The sequence below is a fragment of the Anomaloglossus baeobatrachus genome, chromosome 5, assembly GCF_048569485.1.
Source record: "Anomaloglossus baeobatrachus isolate aAnoBae1 chromosome 5, aAnoBae1.hap1, whole genome shotgun sequence".
NCBI classification, from domain to species: Eukaryota; Metazoa; Chordata; class Amphibia; order Anura; family Aromobatidae; genus Anomaloglossus; species Anomaloglossus baeobatrachus.
Genome location: NC_134357.1, coordinates 437,183,754 through 437,204,041, shown reverse-complemented (window position 1 = coordinate 437,204,041; position 20,288 = coordinate 437,183,754). Strand labels below are relative to the sequence as shown.

Sequence of the window (20,288 nt, the reverse complement as noted above, 5' to 3'; positions counted from 1 at the left end):
ATCCTGACAGCTGTGCGCGATGTGAGGATTCCCAACCTGGCCAAGCCCTTTAAAGGGAACCTGTCACCAGATGTGGTGACTAAGCAGCAGCCATTACCACTAAGCTGTTATACACAGCAATCCAGAGTTCTGTATACAAGAGCCTAAGCCGCTGCTTTTATAATACTCCCCTAAGGGGCGATCTGGTCTGATGGGCGTTACTACTCTGGTCCGGCACCTCCTCTCTGCTACGATCTCTGTCCTCCTACCCAGCCCAGTGTGGATAACTCTTCTACATCATCCACACAAGCAGACATTGAGGTCCTGTGCAGGCACTCTGATCTGCCATTCTAAGAGCAGATCAAAGGTCTGTAATGTGCAGGCGCGCAGAAAGGTTAAAGACCAACCACGCATGTGCACTACAATACTTAGATCTGCCCTCAGCAAGGCAGATTTAAGTGCGCCTGGGCAGGGCCTCAATGCCGGCCACTGAGCATGACGTAGGATGCGTCATACACACGGACCTCAGGCGAACAGCGATCGCCACAGAGAAGGCGCTGGACTGGAGAGCAGCAACACCAATCGCAGCGGACCGCCCCTTAGTTGAGTATTACAAAAGTGTTTATGTTCTACACAGCAGCCTGGGCTCAGTATTCTGGAAAGCTGTATACAAGAGCTCACTGGTGGTAACCACAGCTTATAGTTGCCAAATCTGGTGACAGATTCCCTTTAAGTCTAAAGGCCACTTCACACATAACGAGATCGTAAACGAGATCGTTACTACGTCACAGTTTCTGTGACGTAAGAACGACTTCAATTGCGATCTCGTCACGTTTGACACGTACCAACGATTCACCCCCTGCTGCGAAATCGCTGATCGATGCCGAACAGCTTGGGCCATTTCTGGCTCGTTGGAGTCCTGCTGGGCTGCATGAATCTGTATGTTTGACACCCTATTAACGATTTCGTTGACGACCTAGATGAGATGCACGAAGGCGTGTTGTTGCGTCCCCGTTTCCGCGCCCCTCTCTGCACCGATTGGTTAGCTCCAGGTGCAGGTGCGGCTTCGATCCGAAAAACACACCAACAAAGCGACCGGGTACAATGGACGAAGGAATCAGGGTGGAGACGCAGGTTCTATCTCAAAGCAAAGCGCAAAAGAAGTGACAAAGGGTGACGCGATCCAAAATTTAACCGCTAGATACGCCCCCAATCAGAACGCAGTATTGGCCGCCAATGAAAGCGGAGGGGGGGTATGGAAAAGGCGACGCAAATGCACGCCTACGTGACTCACTGCATTTTACTACGCCCCTAATGGGATTAGAATCGTTAACATAGTTGCTGTGTGACAGGGTCCCAGCGATTTGAAAGATCGTTATACGGGACGCATGCTCGTTCATAAACTCGTTATGTGTGACACCCAACATGCGATTTTAACAACGACTCATAAACGATCCAGAAAGTGTGACGTAGTAGCGATCTCGTTCACGATCTCGTTATGTGTGACTGGACCTAAAGGCTACAGACACTGAGTTAATTAGGTTTTGCATTAATCCTTGAATAGTGGCAAAACCAAAACGTATTTAACTAATCAGTTCTGATTGCAAGGTTTTTTTTCTAAAACAAAACTACTGTAAAAACCCAAAAAACTACAACTGGAACGTTGCAAAAAGTCTTTGTAGCCTCCGCCTAAGGCCAGAGTCACACTTGTGAGTGCATCGCGTGTAACTCGCGCAAGTCTCATTGAATCACCCGGCATGTACGCACACTCTCCAGACAGGAGCGTCTCAGCTGCATAGACATACATGCAACCGACCCGCTCATGTCAGGAGAGTGCGAGTCTGTGCCGGATGATTCAATGAGAGACTCGCGCGAGTTACACGCGAGACAATCACAAGTGTGTCTCTGGCCTAATACTGATCATCAACACTGCTCATTTTGACCCCGAGTTTAACTTTTGGCCTGAAATGCAGAACTATGATCATTTCCTGCTGGCACTATACTACCGCATTGGCCTTAAATCTCCAATAAGATGCTACATGGAAGATACGTTCACATGTACTGGAATTTCTGTAGGTTTGGGGTTTTTTTTAGATCTCACACGACGTTCAGTATAAACTTTTAAATCCTCCACATGTCCTGGTGATTGATATCCTAATTGACTTTATATAAGTTAACATTTTAATGACCCAGGCTATTTTTGCAGATTAATTGCAAATTCACAGTAAAGTCCAGGAGAAAAAAAATCTGAATCTTCTGCAGTTGGCGAGATTGACTTCAAGAAAATGGCTGCAGCGCATGCGCAGATCGACGCAAAATGCTGAAAGAAAATGGCTGCGTTGTCCTATCTGTTCATGCGCTGCTAACGCGGCCATTTTCTTGAAGTTGATAATGTCAACTGTGGGAGATTCAAAACAGCCCACTGGAAGATAAATTGTGCTCATCACCACAACATCCCACGAGTCCGCAGTATCGCCAACCCTGCACCACCACTGCCACCCTGGTATGTGGCTTGTAAGATGCACCCTCATTCTTACCCCAGTCTTACAAACCGGAGAATACTTTTTTTTATTAAAGATTTATCTGCAAGCCAGATGCAGCCATCAAAAGAGGCACATCAGGCTCACAAGCCATGGGCTCCCGACCCCTGCAATACATTGTCTTTTTTGACCAGCATAAAAAAAACCAAAACCCAAAAAAAGTCTTTTGTATGACCCTTCGTAATCACCTCACACTGATCAGAGATCTAATGGGTAAATCTATACATATTAAGCAGAAAATGTGGATCCTAAAGGATGTCAAATCTTAGTTATGAAAGCTGCCTCAGACTGTTCTAGCTGTTCATAGTAACCAGAGCTCTGCTTTCACTACCTCAGCAGCTTCAATGCTGAATGTTGCACTCTAGTTGCTATAGGCAACCAGAAAAAAAAAAAACTTACTGTGAGGCAAGCTTTATAACTGAGTGTCTATAGGCAACCAGAATGATCTTGCTGTGAGGCAATTCTCATAAATGAGGCCCCAGTTACTTGTGCTCTGGTTGACAGCCATTGCTATAGTTACAGACTTTAGAGTGAGTTATCAGGTTGCCCCACCTTAGCAATGTTTGCTGCCCTTTTAGGAGCAGCTCTTTGGGTGCCATTGCTTTAACTCAAAGACCCTTTGAGCAAAAATTGGTTTTGCATTCAAACGCCCATTTACGCATTTCTATGGAGCCTAAATTTTTTTTAGGGGGCACCAAATCTTGTAAAGGGACACTGAGTTTTATATCTGCAGCATCCTTAGTCCAGTGTTAAAGGGAACCTGTAATCATTTTGCCCTATAAGCTGCGGCCACCGCCAGTGGGCTCTTATATACTGTATTCTAACATGCCATATTATAAGAGCCCAGGCTGCTGTGTAGAACATAAACACTTTATAATACTCCCCTAGGAGGTCGCGCCGGTGCAGACTGGTCAGATGGGTGGCGCCGGCGCTTCCTCTTTCGGCCATCTTTGTCCTCCATCTTCTAAGGCCGTGGTGCATGACGAGTCCGACGTCATACACTCGCCAGCATTCAGGTCCTGAGCAGGCGCACTTTGATCTGCCCTGTGCAGGGCAGATCAAAGTATTGTAGTGCGCATGCGCAGGACAGGAGTGTATGTATGACGTAGACACGTCATACACAGGCTTCAGAAGGAGGATGATGAAGATGGCCGAAAGAGGAGGCACCGGCACCAGAGGACAAAGAAGCCCATTTGAACCACATCAACCGCAGCGACCGGTTTAGGTATTATAAAGTGATTTTTTATGTTTTACACAGCGGCCTGGGCCCTTATATACAGCATGTTAGAATACTGTATATAAGAGCCCACTGGTGATGGCTGTAGCTTATAGGGCAAAAAAGTGGTGACAGGTTCCCTTTAAAGACTGGCCGTGCAAATTTCACTCAAATACAGCGAAAACTGGTTTTGTATTTAACGGGCTGCCGCACAGATTTTCTGCTTCATATATATAGATTTTAGACTATGTATTGGTAATGGCACATCGCTACATACCTAGACCCAAGGAGGCAGCGTACTGCTGGCTAAGAAGAGAGGAGGCAGCAAGCTGGCCATACGACGGCATACCTCGAAACGGGCTGTAAGGCACAGAAGGCTGGTACGAACTGGTGGAGGCAGAACCCAGGGACGACTGCAGCCAAGAGAACAGTAAAAAATGAATTCACAACAGGAGGAAGAGAAATCATCAATAGACACATCACTATAAGAAAAAATGGAAAAATACAAGAGCATGCAAGGCCAAATATGTATATATGCATACCATGTGGACTATACAAGACCAAAAGGGCACTCCTAGTATTATGCAATCATGCAGTTTAGCAAGACCTGTGCTGGGACTATGGTGCTCTGCAGAGCCACATCTTTAATTTTTACCCCTAGTTATCGGCCGTTAGACACCCAAAATCAAGTATCATAGCTATATGGTGTCCCACCATAAGGTTAATGCTTTACTGAATGTTCTAAACCATTGTTTCTCATCTATAAACGGCCTAAAAAGACTGCTCCGATTTTAATATCTCTGCTTACTGTAAATTAGAAACTTCCATTCCATCTAGTGCAGCTCCAGTCTTGGCATGACCCACTCCTGACCAGTCCCATTCTGGCGAGTCCCCACAGTGGCATCTACATCTATCAAACACGCCTGTCATATCCTGGTAATATGCCGTCCTGGCCGGCAGAAGCACAGTCCCAGGACCTCAGAATAGACCCAGTTGTGGCCAAACATTAGCAGGACTAAGGCCACGTGCACACGTCAAATATTTGGGGAGTTTTTTACCTCAGTATTTGTAGCTAAAAGCAGGAGTGGGACAATCCGAGGGGAATTATAATAGAAACTAGTCACCATGTCTATTTTTCACTCACTCCTGGTCTTGGCTACAAATACTGAGGAAAAAGGTCACATGCCAACCACTTACCAGGACACGTGCCACATTTCTCTGCCTGTTACGGGTTTTTCCCTCACTACAGCTGGGAAAAGCTTTACCCCAACATCTCTCGCCAGAGCCTTCACCCCAAATCTGCAGGTGGAAGTTGGGGTCGGCAATGACATTAGGACTGTTCAATTCGCAGCTTTCATCCATTTAATTGCACTGATAATTGGCTACCGCCGGGAATCCTGGGCAGTTACGTAAACAAGGACTAAATCTGGCAGAGACATTTTAAAGCTTCTCGCACCCGCTGCACGTTGTGTCACACATGATCCGGGAGGGAAGAGAAGAAGGGAATTTTGTTTACTTACCGTAAATTCCTTTTCTTCTAGCTCCAATTGGGAGACCCAGACAATTGGGTGTATAGCTACTGCCTCCGGAGGCCGCACAAAGTACTACACTTAAAAGTGTAAGGCCCCTCCCCTTCTGGCTATACACCCCCCCGTGGGAGCACGGGTCCTTCAGTTTTAGTGCAAAAGCAAGAAGGAGGAAAGCCAATAACTGTTTCAAAAACAAATTCAATCCGATAAACAATATCGGAGAACGTAAGTTATTAACATGAACAACATGTGCACCCGAAAAACAAATACCCTCAGAAAAACAGGGCGGGTGCTGGGTCTCCCAATTGGAGCTAGAAGAAAAGGAATTTACGGTAAGTAAACAAAATTCCCTTCTTTTTCGCTCCTAATTGGGAGACCCAGACAATTGGGACGTCCAAAAGCAGTCCCTGGGTGGGTAAAATAATACCTCGCGATCGGGCTGTCAGGCAGCCCTTTCTTACAGGTGGGCCACCGCCGCCTGCAGGACTTGTCTACCTAGGCTGGCATCCGCCGAAGCGTAGGTATGCACCTGATAATGCTTGGTGAAAGTGTGCAGACTCGACCAGGTAGCCGCCTGGCACACCTGCTGAGCCGTAGCCTGATGCCGTAATGCCCAGGACGCACCCACGGCTCTGGTAGAATGGGCCTTCAGTCCAGAAGGAGTCGGAAGCCCAGCAGAACGGTAGGCGTGAAGAATTGGTTCCTTGATCCACCGCGCAAGGGTGGATTTGGAAGCTTGCGACCCTTTATGCTGACCAGCGACCAGGATAAAGAGTGCATCCGAACGGCGCAGAGACGCCGTGCGGGAAATGTAGATCCTGAGTGCTCTCACCAGGTCCAACAGATGTAAACCCTTTTCAAAATGGTGAACTGGATGCGGACACAAAGATGGTAAAGTGATATCCTGATTGAGATGAAAGGAAGATACCACCTTGGGAAGAAACTCTGGAATTGGACGCAGTACTACCTTGTCTTGGTGAAACACCAGGAAGGGAGATTTGCAAGATAACGCCGCCAGCTCTGACACTCTCCGAAGAGACGTGACCGCCACCAGAAAAGCCACTTTCTGTGAAAGCCGAGAAAAGGAAATCTCCTTCATAGGCTCGAAAGGTGGCTTCTGGAGAGCAATCAGAACCTTGTTCAGATCCCAGGGTTCCAATAGCCGCCTGTAAGGGGGAATGATATGACAAACCCCTTGCAGGAACGTGCGTACCTTAGGAAGTCGCGCCAGGCGCTTCTGAAAGAATACGGATAGCGCAGAGACTTGTCCTTTAAGGGAGCTAAGCGACAAACCTTTTTCCAACCCAGACTGCAGGAAGGAAAGAAAAATAGGTAATGCAAATGGCCAGGGAGAAACTCCCTGAGCAGAGCACCAAGATAAGAATATCTTCCACGTTCTGTGGTAGATCTTGGCGGAGGATGGTTTCCTAGCCTGTCTCATGGTGGCAACAACATCATGAGATAAACCTGAGGTCCCTAGGATCCAGGACTCAATGGCCACACAGTCAGGTTCAGGGCCGCAGAATTCAGATGGAAAAACGGCCCTTGAGACAGCAAGTCTGGACGGCCTGGTAGCGCCCACGGTTGTCCTACCGTGAGATGCCACAGATCCGGGTACCACGACCTCCTTGGCCAGTCTGGAGCGACGAGAATGGCGCAACGGCAGTCGGACCTGATTTTGCGGAGCACTCTGGGCAACAATGCCAGAGGTGGGAACACATAAGGTAGTCGGAACTGCGACCAATCCTGAACTAAGGCGTCTGCCGCCAGAGCTCGGTGATCGTGAGACCGTGCCATGAAAACCGGGACCTTGTTGTTGTGCCGTGACGCCATCAGGTCGACGTCCGGCATCCCCCAGCGGCGACAGATCTCCTGAAACACGTCCGGGTGAAGGGACCATTCCCCTGCGTCCATGCCCTGGCGACTGAGAAAGTCTGCTTCCCAGTTTTCCACGCCTGGGATGTGAACTGCGGATATGGTGGATGCTGTGTTTTCCACCCACGTCAGAATCCGCCGGACTTCTTGAAAGGCTTGTCGACTGCGTGTTCCCCCTTGGTGGTTGATGTACGCCACCGCTGTGGAATTGTCCGACTGAATCCGGATCTGCTTGCCCTCCAGCCACTGTTGGAAGGCTCGCAGAGCAAGATAGACTGCTCTGATTTCCAGAACATTGATCTGAAGGGTGGACTCTCTCTGAGTCCACGTACCCTCAGCCCTGTGGTGAAGAAACACTGCTCCCCACCCTGATAGGCTCGCATCTGTCGTGACCACCGCCCAGGATGGGGGTAGGAACGACTTTCCTTTTGACAATGAGGTGGGAAGAAGCCACCAACGGAGAGAGTCCTTGGTTGCCTGAGAGAGGTAGACATCCCTGTCGAGGGACGTCGACTTCCCGTCCCATTGGCGGAGAATGTCCCATTGTAGAGGGCGCAGATGAAACTGCGCGAAAGGGACTGCTTCCATTGCTGCCACCATCTTCCCTAGGAAATGCATGAGGCGCCTCAAGGAGTGGGACTGGTTCTGCAGGAGAGATTGCACCCCTGTCTGCAGAGAGCACTGCTTGTCCAGTGGAAGCTTCACTATCGCTGAGAGAGTATGAAACTCCATGCCAAGATATGTTAGTGATTGGGTCGGGGTTAGATTTGACTTTGTAAAGTTGATAATCCACCCGAAACTCTGGAGAGTCTTCAGTGCCACGTTCAGGCTGTGTTGGCATGCCTCTTGAGAGGGTGCCTTTATAAGTAGATCGTCCCAATACGGGATCACGGAGTGACCCTGCGAGTGCAGGACAGCTACTACTGCTGCCATGACCTTGGTGAAGACCCGAGGGGCTGTTGCCAGCCTGAAAGGTAACGCTACGAACTGCAGGTGTTCGCTTTCTATAACGAAGCGTAGAAAACGCTGATGCTCTGGCGCAATCGGCACGTGAAGATAAGCATCCTTGATGTCTATTGATGCTAAGAAATCTCCTTGAGACATTGAGGCTATGACGGAGCGGAGAGATTCCATCCGGAACCTCCTGGTTTTTACATGTTTGTTGAGCAACTTTAGATCCAGGACGGGCCGAAAGGACCCGTCCTTCTTTGGCACCACAAACAGATTGGAGTAAAAACCGTGACCTTGTTCCTGAAGAGGAACGGAAGTCACCACTCCTTCCGCCTTTAGAGCGGTCACCGCCTGCAGCAGAGCATCGGCTCGGTCGGGCGGTGGGGAAGTTCTGAAGAAACGAGTTGGAGGACGAGAGACGAATTCTATCCTGTACCCGTGAGACAGAATGTCCCTCACCCAACGGTCTTTGACCTGTGACAGCCAAATGCCGCCAAAGCGGGAGAGCCTGCCACCGACCGAGGATGCGGAGAGAGGAGGCTGAAAGTCATGAGGAAGCCGTCTTGGTAACGGTTCTTCCTGCTGTCTTTTTTGGGCGTGACTGCGTCCGCCAAGAATCTGAGCCTCTCTGATCCTTTTGAGTCCTCTTGGACGATGAGAATTGGGACCTGCCTGAGCCTCGAAAGGACCGAAAACCAGACTGACCCCTCCTTTGTTGGGGCTTGTTTTGTCTGTGTTGAGGTAAGGATGAGTCCTTACCCTTGGAGTGTTTAATGATTTCATCCAAACGCTCCCCAAACAATCGGTCACGAGAAAAGGGCAAACTGGTTAAGCACTTCTTGGAAGCAGAATCTGCTTTCCATTCTCTCAACCACAGGGCTCTGCGCAAAACCACGGAGTTGGCTGACGCCACCGCCGTACGGCTCGTAGAGTCCAGGACAGCATTAATCGCGTAAGACGCGAATGCAGACATTTGAGAGGTCAATGGTGCCACCTGCGGGGCAGATGTACGTGTGACCGAGTCGACCTGTATAAGCCCAGCTGAAATAGCTTGGAGTGCCCATACGGCTGCGAAAGCTGGCGCCAACGACGCTCCAATAGCTTCATAGATGGATTTCAGCCAGAGCTTCATCTGCCTGTCAGTGGCATCTTTAAGTGCCGCTCCATCTTCTACTGCAACTAAGGATCTAGCTGCAAGCCTGGAGATTGGAGGGTCCACCTTGGGACACTGGGTCCAACCCTTGACCACGTCAGGGGGAAAAGGATAGCGTGTATCTTTAAGCCGTTTAGAAAACCGCTTCTCAGGATAAGCGTGGTGTTTCTGGATTGCATCTCTAAAGTCAGCGTGGTCCAGAAAAGTGCTTAATTTACGCTTGGGATATCTGAAATGGAATTTCTCCTGCTGTGAAGCTGCCTCCTCCTGAGTAGGAGCTGGCGGAGAAATATCTAACATCCTATTGATGGACGCTATAAGATCATTCACTATGGCGTCACCATCCGGTGTATCCAGATTGAGGGCGGACCCAGGATCAGAATCTTGATCAGTTACATCCGCCTCATCACCCATAGATCCGTCCCGCTGGGACCCTGACCAGTGAGACGAAGTTGAGGGCCCCTCATAACGAGCCCGCTTAGGTTGTCTGGGCCTGTCGTCCGAGTCAGAATCGTCACCCTGGGGTGCATGTGACACCCCCGGAGCTTGGAAGTGTTCCAGCTGAGGGGGACCAGGGAGCAATGATGCCACAGTGTCCATGGTCTGAGTTACTGGTCTAGACTGCAATGTTTCAAGAATCCTTGACATGGTCATAGACAATCTGTCAGCAAAAGCTGCAAACTCCGTTCCTGTCACCTGGACAGCATTCACAGGTGGTACACCCTGGGTCACGTCCAGCAGAGGCCCCGGCTGTGCAAGTTGCACAGGGGCCGAGCACTGCACACCATGGGGTTCAGTGGAACCTGCCGGTAGAGCAGCCCCACATGCGGTACAGTCAGCATATAATGTCTGTGCCTTGGCACCCTTGCGTTTTGCGGACGACATGCTGTTGCCTCCTTGTAATCTAGGAGGGTATATAGCCGAGAATCACCAGCGACCGTACAGTATAAAGTATTTGCAACACAAAATACTCAGTATACAAACGGCACAAGTGGGGGTGAGCCCTTGAGGGCTGCTTACCGCCCGCTGAACAGCGGGTATGAGGCCGTAGAATCCCGTGTCTGGGTCTCCCCGTCTCCCCTCTGCAGCTCAGCGTGCAGGCAGGAATGGCTGCCGGCGTTCTGTGAAGAGGGGCGGACCGTGGGCGTGCCACAAACAAAGAGCGGGAAACTGCGTCCTACTGTGCCTGGTGTGAGGGCTGGAGTATGTAAAAACGACTCCAGCCCTCAGCGCTGATGCTCTGTACAGCGTCCCGCCCTCCTCCTGACTGGCAGGTGCGGAGGCGGGAACGAACGAACTAGGCCGCAAAAGCCGGGGACTGTAGTAATAAGCGCGGCCGTGATATATGCACGGCCAGCGCGGAAGTCCCCGGCGCACCACAAGTCCCAGCCGCGTCGCAGTCCCAGCGGCCGGCGCGACCGTTCTCCCTGAGTCTACCCACTCAGCTAAGCTGAAGTGAGGAAATGGCACAAGCGCAGCAGCGCTGTTGTCCCCGGCGCACTAACACACCCAGCAATGCTGCGGTGTGCGCGCGTATGCACGGGGACACAGTACCTTGACGGAGCAGGGCCATGTCCCTGACGATACTCAGCTCCATATCCAGCGGCTTCTCCAGGGGCTGCGGATGGAGCACGGTCTCTGTGCCTGGAGACCGGTAAAATCCCACTTCGCCCAGAGCCCTAATGGGGATGGGGAAGGAATCAGCATGTGGGCTCCAGCCTCCGTACCCGCAATGGGTACCTCAACCTTAACAAGCACCACCGACAAAAAGTGGGGTGAGAAGGGAGCATGCTGGGGACCCTTGTATGGGTCCTCTTTTCTTCCATCCGACATAGTCAGCAGCTGCTGCTGACTAAACAGTGGAGCTATGCGTGCGTGTCTGACCTCCTTCGCACAAAGCAAAAAACTGAAGGACCCGTGCTCCCACGGGGGGGTGTATAGCCAGAAGGGGAGGGGCCTTACACTTTTAAGTGTAGTACTTTGTGCGGCCTCCGGAGGCAGTAGCTATACACCCAATTGTCTGGGTCTCCCAATTAGGAGCGAAAAAGAAATTAACTATTTCCATACCTGCCACCAAATTTTAACCCGTAAAAGTGGGCGACATTAATGGCTGCACGGCTTCATATATAAAACAAGTCATTCAGCTAATCAGGGGCATTTGATAACACTAAACCATATTTAAGCATGGCTGCAGACACCAAAATAGGGAAGGCACATGGAGGTGCATCTGTCAGGCCACTGATTTCCTTAAATCTAAGCATCATTCACATATAATGCAATGTTGTGATACCTGGACAATGGCTGGATCCTGAGGTAAGGCATGCTGGGCTTTGGGAGGCTCACACACCGTAATGTCTTTGATGTCACTACCCCTGAATATTATATACTCATACACCTCTTCACGGGGAGGCGCAGGGCGGTCAGTCGGCCGGTCTTCAGTCCCAAAAGATCGCACTGTATAATTGGAAGAAAAACAATAGTTATATACGAGGAACCATTCATACTGCCAGGAATACAAGCCAATGTTCTCCTGTAGAGTCAGACTACGAGTGGACATCACACTATCCACCTCACACAGCCATGAATCCTATAGCCGAGCGCCATCTAGGGGACTAGACCATAAATGCAACTTGGCAGATAAGTTGCTGATCATTGAACAGGACTCTGGGGTACCATATTGGTGGTCCTACATACAGAACGTTCCACCCATTTAGTGTTGTAGTATGGAATTTCAATCCCATTGACGACAAATGGTGCACAGGCAGGACCATCCCCTCAGCAGTGCTCTTGAAAATACAGCTAAACCATCATCTCTGCCATGGAGAGGAGAGACGATGCATGGTACTTCCCCTTTAAAAGGGATCGACTAGTGAAAAACACTTATCCATATGCTTCAGGAAGGCGGTCAGGTGGATCCAGTTTTCAGAACCCCTCTCCAAGCACCAGAGCAGCTCTCGTTACCCACTTAAATGGCCTGTATGGGAGAAACCGCAATTACATCCGCTTGCCAGTATGTGAGGAACTACAGGGGCTTTAATCTGAGAAGGGGGGGTGGTCTCCCGGATTTACCCTGTAAATGATCAACCAAGATCTGTAATCCATACTTCAGATATAGGTTTATAAGGAACCTGACATCCATTTTGCCTCATCCATGGACAGCACACATCAGGCACTAGCTGTACGATTACAGATATGCACGATTGACTGATTCGCAGCAGCATTTCACACTTTACAACACCGTCCCTGGCAGCTTCTCTACCTGCTTCCCTTAAGTGAGGGAGAAGACTGATATCAAATGGTGAGAAGCCACAGAGGGACTTTCCTTTTTAAAATGTCAAATATGCTCTAAAGGTTTCTTAAAGGGAACTTGTCACCAGATTTGTCCCTTATAAGCTGCAGCCGCCACCTGTGAGCTTTATATACAGCATTCTAGAATGCTGTATATAAGTGCCCAGGACGATCTTTACAACAAAGACCTTTTATTATACTCACCTGCGGGGCAGTTCTGTCCGATGGCTATCGCTGGTCTCAGTGCAGCGCCTCTCCATGTGATCGCCGTCCTCCTTCCCTGCACCATATGGATGACATCCTACATCATCCACACAGGCTTCCATTGCGCTCCTGCGCACTTCTGCCCTGCTGAAGGCGGAGCAAAGTACTGTAATGCACAGGCACGGGAAAAGGTCAAAACGCCCATGCGTGCACTTTGAGCTGATCTCAGCATGCGCAGGAGCGCAATGAAGGGCAGTGGATGACATAGGACGCATCATTTACCTGCAGCAGCGAAAGGACAACAATCGCAAGATAAGGAGGCGCCGGATCAAGACCAGCACCGCCCATCAGACTGGACCGCCCCACAGGTGAGTACAATAAAAGCTCTTATGTTATACAGAGCAGCCTGGACACCGCATTCTAGAATGCTGTATATAAGAGCCTACTGGTAGTGGCCGCAGCTTATAGGGGTCAAATCTGGTGACAGGTTCCCTTTAAACATGACTTAAGTAATGCGGCAAGTACCTGAGTGCCTAAGGATAGGGCAGCATAAATCCACTGTCCGGCTCCCTTTACAGGACCTTCTCAGCAGAATTACACTAGATCGGAGACCTGCAGAGGAGACTACGGGGCTTTAGCAGCCTCATTACAGAGTACATGTGGTTGTCACCTGCAGTGTCCAAACAGTGGTGCTTAGTACTAAAGTGCCTTCTGCAGAAAGTACTCACCATACTGCGTGACAGCCGTGTCCAATGAGACGTTCCCTCCATTGTACTGCTATCTGCTGTCACTGACACCCATAGTCACATCAAAACAGGACAGAGTAACTCGTAATGGAGAAACCATTACTGGCGATTCTACAGTTGGGCTGTTTGATCAGACACCACCTTTGTGAGCCATCGTAGAGAGAAGCTAGTCCTGACGCACAGCACATGACCCCCCCAGAAGTGACCCCCATAAGAGGGAACATTACTGTTATGCCATTACATGTCACAGGGGCCCCTGCCCTAATACAGCACAAGATCTGCTTACAAGCTCCATCACCCCAATATGACTTATGGGACATTAAGGTGGCACCTATGTGAAAAAAAATAAATATCCCCCTCAAAAAAAAAAAAAAAAAGGTTGATGACAAACACTAAAGGCACAAGTGTGTAAGCTGCCCCATACTGCAGAGCGGCTTCACCTGTCTTCATACGGATAAATAAGGGGTCCCTGGACATTGGTTCCCCTTCAAATGTGTATTACAGATAAGGGGAGCCCACACACAGGGTAATGTATTTAACAATGTTCCTGCAGTCCCATCTGCAGATAAAGATGATCTTCATCTGCACTTAGATTAAGACTAGGAGATCCGGTCAGGTGGACCACGTTGCAGTGGAGGAGTTCCACAGATGGCAAAACGTAAAGAAGCTTTTATTTACGAGTTTCAGGTCCGTACCAAACCCTTTCTCAAAAATGAGCTACTTATGAGAGAGTTCAGTACGACCCTAAAATGCTACCTGAGGTATTAGGACCCGTGGAGCTCATTCACAGCAGTGCAGACCACCAGAACGTCCGTCTCCTTCAGAAATGTAGTGACAGAAGTCATCTTAGTCATAGGTCCTTATCCAGTGGGAAACGTCACCGCCATCCACAGGATATTTTACACTCATCAGTGGGGGTCTGACCGCTGGGAACCATACTGATCCACACAAGGGGGCATGAAGCGGCAGATCAGACGCCCAACCACCGCACCATTCATTCTATGGGGTTGCCAGAAAGCGGAGCACAGCCACATAGTAATGAATAGGGTGGTAGCCTGTGCACGCTGCTCTATTCCCCCTCGGCCAATCAGGTCAGTGCCATTCCTGTGGAAAAGGGATGACAGGTTTTCACCAGAGCCCCCTTTACATGGGTCTTCCCCAATTAGCCCCCATGCACACTTCTGCCAAGGTCACTGGTGGCCACTTGTGCTCCCTTCATTGTCAGGGGTTGGAGACTCCTCCAGTCCAGGGAGACCCCAATGACCAGGCGCACCAGTGCCCCCATTTCTTTCCTAACCCCCCCCTCCCCCCACATTGCAGCCCTTCACCCTCACCCACGTGCAGCAGGGTCACCAAATCCAGAAATTGCCCCTGGCGAGCCCCCCAAGGCCGCGCCCTCGCCCCCCAGGGGTGGTCCCGGCTCCTCAGCGACCCCTAGAGGCTGGTTTGTCGGACGGTTTCTGCCCCGCATCACGTCAACCACCTTCGGTGCAGTGCCCCGGCCTGTGATGTACAGAGGAGGCCCCCGCACTGCCCGCCGACCACCAGGGCCGGGGTTTCCCCTTATTCACCTTTGGCCAGAGCCACAGTGGAGTTCTCGGTGTCGATGGTGTACAGGATCCCCTCATAGCGAATCTGAGCCTTGGATATCAGGCTGATTTTGCTGCCGATGTACGGGGTGCCTGAACTCATGGTGCCGGCTTTTCTGCAACTCCCTGCGGATCCGCACCTTTCCACCTGAGAAACCCCCCCTGGACTGCCAGGCGCCGCCCACTGTCTCCCTTTATATAGCAGACGTCCGGCCCCGCCCTTTTACACGCCAGGGGCGGAGCCCAGTCTTGTTTCTTACTGCGCACTCTGTGCGGGCTTCTCCCGGCTGGTGACGTAGAGCGCGCTGATTGGCTGGCGCGGGCAGACTCAGCGTTAGACCCGGCAACTAATGACGCTAGAGACGGGCAGCTGCTGGAGCACAGTGACGCCTGCTGCGGGGGGCGGCGGCCATGTTGTAGGTGGGATTAGGTGATGGAGACTGTTTCTGTCGGGGGTGATGCTGTGTACAATAATGGCGACTGAGCTGCCGTCACTTAGTTTTCATTCACAGTTTGGGGGTCATAAAGGGATATTTTATCCACAGTCATCATTACAACTGTGAGATGACCGTGTACCCTGCACTGTCACCTTAGCCCCCTCTCTTTACATAGGACATGCCCCAAGCTATGTATATGGCGGCATCATCACCCTACAGTGGCTCATCCGCTGCACCTCGTTCACTCCGGATCTATCGGACGACGCGGGAACTGGCACGAGGATGGCGTCATAATCAACAGACCCAATTGTCACAAACCACCGGGGGGTCACTCAGAAATCCCCCGCGCTGGCTACCAGTACGTCACAATCGGGGGGTAGCAAGGGGGCGTCCCCCTCCTTTATACCTCCCGACCGACAGACAGAGCACGTGACGCGCTCTCTAGCGCCCCTCTTATAGTCAGGCCAATTATGGAATTGCCCGACCATAAGCAAGGAGGCCGCTATACTACTTATGCCGATTATTGAAGGGTCCCCGGTGAGAGTAAGGTATATATTCCCCCGACCTCCGCGGGCGGAATATATAATATCTTCCCGAATCTCACTGGCCTCCCCACAATAATCCTTGGCACAATTCGCTGCCACCAACCGATTTACGGTAACTATTAGCCGAACACACAGACGTGGGATTCAAGATCGAGATAACAAAACAGCCCAAGATTAATTATATAATTTAATCGCCTAAAGCACACTAGAAACTACAATATATACAATAGGGAATCTACAGAATATACATATGTCAGAGTACAGTTACAGATAAAGCATGTTTTACAAACAGGTATGCAATTCAATCAGTTACCTTGTGCGTCTGGCCACAGGGGGGCGCTGTAGACCAGGTTTCCAGGAACTCCCACAGATGTTTCCTACACGTGCCCCCAGCGAGAAGAACGCTGGAAAATGGCCGAAGTAGGGTTATCAACCTGGGCAGATCCAGGTCCCCTCCTACCTTAGTGACCTCACAGGGAGCACTGCCACTCCCCCTGCATGGATCAGAATTATCCAGCAAAGGGGATATTGGCCATAACTTTGCCTGGGAGCGTCGTAGGCGGACGCCAATGCTCTCATTGTGACAGTTATGAATTTAGCTACAGAACGAGGGGACTCATGACCTGTCTGCCAGTTCCCCATTGGCTGATATCACGCCTGGGGCATTTCCCAATGTCCTGCTCCCATAAAAAGGGTGTGCCGGCATCGTCCACATGCGGAGACACCATTTTTATGGTTGCCATATTTATCGGAAATATGGCTTGCGAGATATGAACCATTTTTTACTGGAGTCGTTCTGTCTGGCTATTTCCAGAGCCTTGCTAATTAGATAGCAGCTCCTACTACAGGGTGACGGCAGGGAGTCATCCTGTGTCCATTGTCCCAAAGCCACCTAATTTCCATATCACAGGACATGGCCATGGAGTTTGTTGCTAAACCAGTTGTGTGGGGGAAAGGGGGGTTGACACCAGGAGAGGGCTTCCTGACATACTTGAATATCATGATTTATCGTCATCTCTCCGGATTTACCTCACACCTCCCCCCTTTTGAGGGCGCTAGGGGGCAGCACACTCCGGTGTTCCCCCGTGCGCCCGTCCGCGACCTCTCCTTGTCGGGACAGCCCGTCTGCGTTACCGTGGTCACGGCCCCTTTTGTGGCGAATGGTGAAGTTGTATTGCTGGAGCGCAAGGCTCCATCGCAACAATCGCCCATTCGTCCCAGAGACGGTGTGCAACCAGCTGAGGGGATTGTGGTCCGTCTCCACGATGAAGTGGCGCCCGTATAGATAGGGTTGCAGACGCTGCAGGGCCCACACTATGGCCAGGCACTCCTTCTCCATCGTGGAATAGGCAACTTCCCTTGGTAACAGCTTCCTGCTCAGGTACAAGACCGGGTGCTCTTGGCTCGCAGAGTCCACCTGGCTAAGCACCGCACCGAGGCCGAAGTCACTGGCGTCGGTCTGTACTACAAACGGCCGCGTGAAGTCGGCTGCCTGTAGCACGGGCGGGCTGGACAGGGCGTCCTTTAGGGCCCGGAAGGCTGTCTCGCAGTCCATTGTCCAATCGACTGCAGAGGGCAGCTTCTTCTTGGTGAGGTCCGTCAAGGGCTTTGCCAGGCTACTATAGCATGGAACAAACCTCCTATAGTACCCAGCGGTCCCCAAGAAGGACATCACCTGCTTCTTGGTCCTGGGGGTGGGCCAGGATGCGATGGCCTCCACTTTCTCAGGCTCGGGCTTCAGCGTTCCCCCACCTACCCGGTGACCGAGGTACTGGACCTCGCTCATGGCCAGCTGACACTTTCCCAGCTTGATGGTCAAACCTGCCCGGTGGATCCGCCTGAGCACCTGTGCTAGATGCTCTAGGTGGTCCTCCCAGGTGGGACTGAAGACGGCAATGTCATCTAGGTACGCGGCCGCGTACCCTTCAAGTCCCTTGAGCAGGGTGTTGACCATCCGCTGGAAAGTGGCAGGGGCATTCCTCATCCCGAATGGCATCACCGTGGACTCGTACAGTCCAAATGGGGTAATAAAGGCAGAGCGTTCCCTGGCCTTGCGAGTCAGGGGGATCTGCCAATATCCCCGGCTCAGGTCCATGATGGTCAGGTACTGAGCCCCGGCCAACTGATCGAGCAGGTCATCGATGCGTGGCATTGGGTACGCATCGGCGACCGTGACAGCATTGAGCCCCCTGTAGTCCACGCAGAACCGAGTGGTTCGGTCCTTCTTAGGGACGAGGACTACAGGCGAGGCCCAAGCGCTGTTGGATGCCTGGATCACCCCCAGCTTCAGCATCTCGTCAATCTCCTGGCGCATGTGTTGCTGCACCTCCAGGGAGACCCGATATGCTGAACGCCGGATCGGGGGATGATCCCCAGTGTCCACGTGATGGACAGCCAAGTCAGTCCTTCCGGGCTGGTTGGTAAACAACCCCCGGAAGGGGAGGAGGGTGGCCCACAGCTGGGACCGTTGGTCTTCCAAGAGCTGGTGGCCAACCTCCACATCCTCAATGGATCCGCCTGCCCTAACCTGGGCTAGCATATCCAAGAGGGTTTCCGCTTCTCCCTCCTCGGGCAGGTTGCACACGGGGAGCGCACATGCCTCCCGCTCATGATGTGCCTTCATCATGTTCACATGGAAGGGCTTCCGCCTTCCACGGGCAGGGTCCAGGGTGACCAGGTACGTCACAGGGTTGAGCTGCTGGTACACGAGGTATGGGCCTTCCCAGGCTGCCTGAAGCTTGTCCTGTGGTACGGGGACCAGTACCCACACCTTTTGACCCACTTGGTAGGTCCTCTCACAAGCGTTCTGGTCGTACCAACGCTTCTGATCGGCCTGGGCTTGAGCCATATTGTCGTGTACCAGTTGCGTCAAGGCCTGCATTTTGTCCCGGAAGCGCATGACATACTCGATAACCGACACTCCAGGGGTGGCCAAATCCCCTTCCCAAGCCTCTTTCACCAGAGCCAGGGGGCCCCGCACACGTCGCCCGTACAGGAGCTCAAACGGTGAGAATCCTGTTGAGGCCTGTGGAACCTCCCGGTAAGCAAATAACAGGTGTGGGAGATACCGCTCCCAGTCACGCCCATGGGAGTCGACCAACATCTTAAGCATCTGCTTTAAGGTGCCATTGAACCGCTCGCACAGGCCATTAGTCTGTGGATGGTACGGGCTGGCCACCAGATGTCGCACCTGGACTTGCTTACAGAGGGCCTCCATCAGCTGGGACATGAATTGGGTCCCCCGGTCAGTGAGCATTTCCTGGGGAAAACCCACTCGGGAGAAAATCTCCAGCAATGCGGTGGCCACCTTGTCAGCCCGAATGGACGACAAGGCCACTGCTTCTGGGTACCGGGTGGCATAGTCCACTACCGTCAGTATGAAGCGTTTCCCGGAGCTGCTGGGGATGGCCAGCGGGCCGACCAGATCCACAGCCACCCTCCTGAAAGGCTCATCGATGATTGGCAGAGATACTAGTGGGGCTTTGGGGTGTGGCCCCGCCTTCCCCACTCTCTGACAGGTTTCACACGAACGGCAGTAGGCAGCCACATCGGCCCCCATTTTTGGCCAGTAGAAATGCTGGTTTAACCTGGCCTTGGTCTTAGCGATCCCTAGGTGTCCGGCCATCGGAATCTCATGTGCGATCCGCAACAACTCCGTCCGGAACGGATAGGGTACCACCAACTGTCGGTCCCTGGGCCACGCCTCCGGTGAACCCTGCTGGACCGTGGCCCGGTACAGCCGTCCTTGGTCCCAGACCACTCGCTCCGGGTCCGAGTCCGAGGGAGGCTGTGCCGCCTGCTCCTTAAGAGCTTTCAGGCTGTCGTCAGCTTCTAACGCTGCCTGAAACCCCTGACTAGATGTGGCCAGAATCGACGAGACTGTCACATCTTCAGTCAGTACCCCGGGACCTGTGTCCTGGCCTCCACCTGACTCGGCTGCCACTTGGTCAGAAGGGGAAGAGCTATCGGACCTCCGGGAGGCCCCTTGGCTTCCAGCACTCCCACTGCGGGTGACAGCGGCCACAGCCGCTGCGACCGTGGGTCGTGCCTGCTCCTCCTCCGTTCCTGACCAAGTCGCCGGTTCAGGCAGACCTACCTGGCTTCCTGACACCCCGGTTGTGGGGGAACCATGCACCGAGATCTTACCTGGGAGCACTTCCGCTCCTGGACCGGCCCCAATCTCACCTGCCTGTTCCCCCCCTGCAGCAACAGAACCCCGCTGTGAAATCTCTGGGG

The 20,288-nt window shown here is 51.9% G+C and overlaps 1 protein-coding gene across 5 annotated transcripts in view; it reads right to left on the bottom strand.

The window, feature by feature from the left end:
* The window catches only part of LSM14B (LSM family member 14B), a 31,126-nt gene extending 15,862 nt beyond the window's left edge, over positions 1-15,264 (bottom strand). For 3 of the 5 annotated variants that reach the window (XM_075350394.1, XM_075350396.1, XM_075350397.1), the window contains exons 1-3: positions 15,053-15,264; positions 11,534-11,697; positions 4,013-4,148 (exon numbers count right to left, since the gene is read on the bottom strand). In XM_075350394.1, the coding sequence (XP_075206509.1) occupies positions 4,013-4,148; positions 11,534-11,697; positions 15,053-15,173 (421 nt within the window). In that variant the 5' untranslated portion in view covers positions 15,174-15,264. The remainder of the gene's footprint in view (positions 1-4,012; positions 4,149-11,533; positions 11,698-15,052) is intronic. The other 2 variants (XM_075350395.1, XM_075350398.1) reach the window with 1 other exon arrangement.
* Between the last annotated feature and the right edge of the window lie 5,024 nt (positions 15,265-20,288).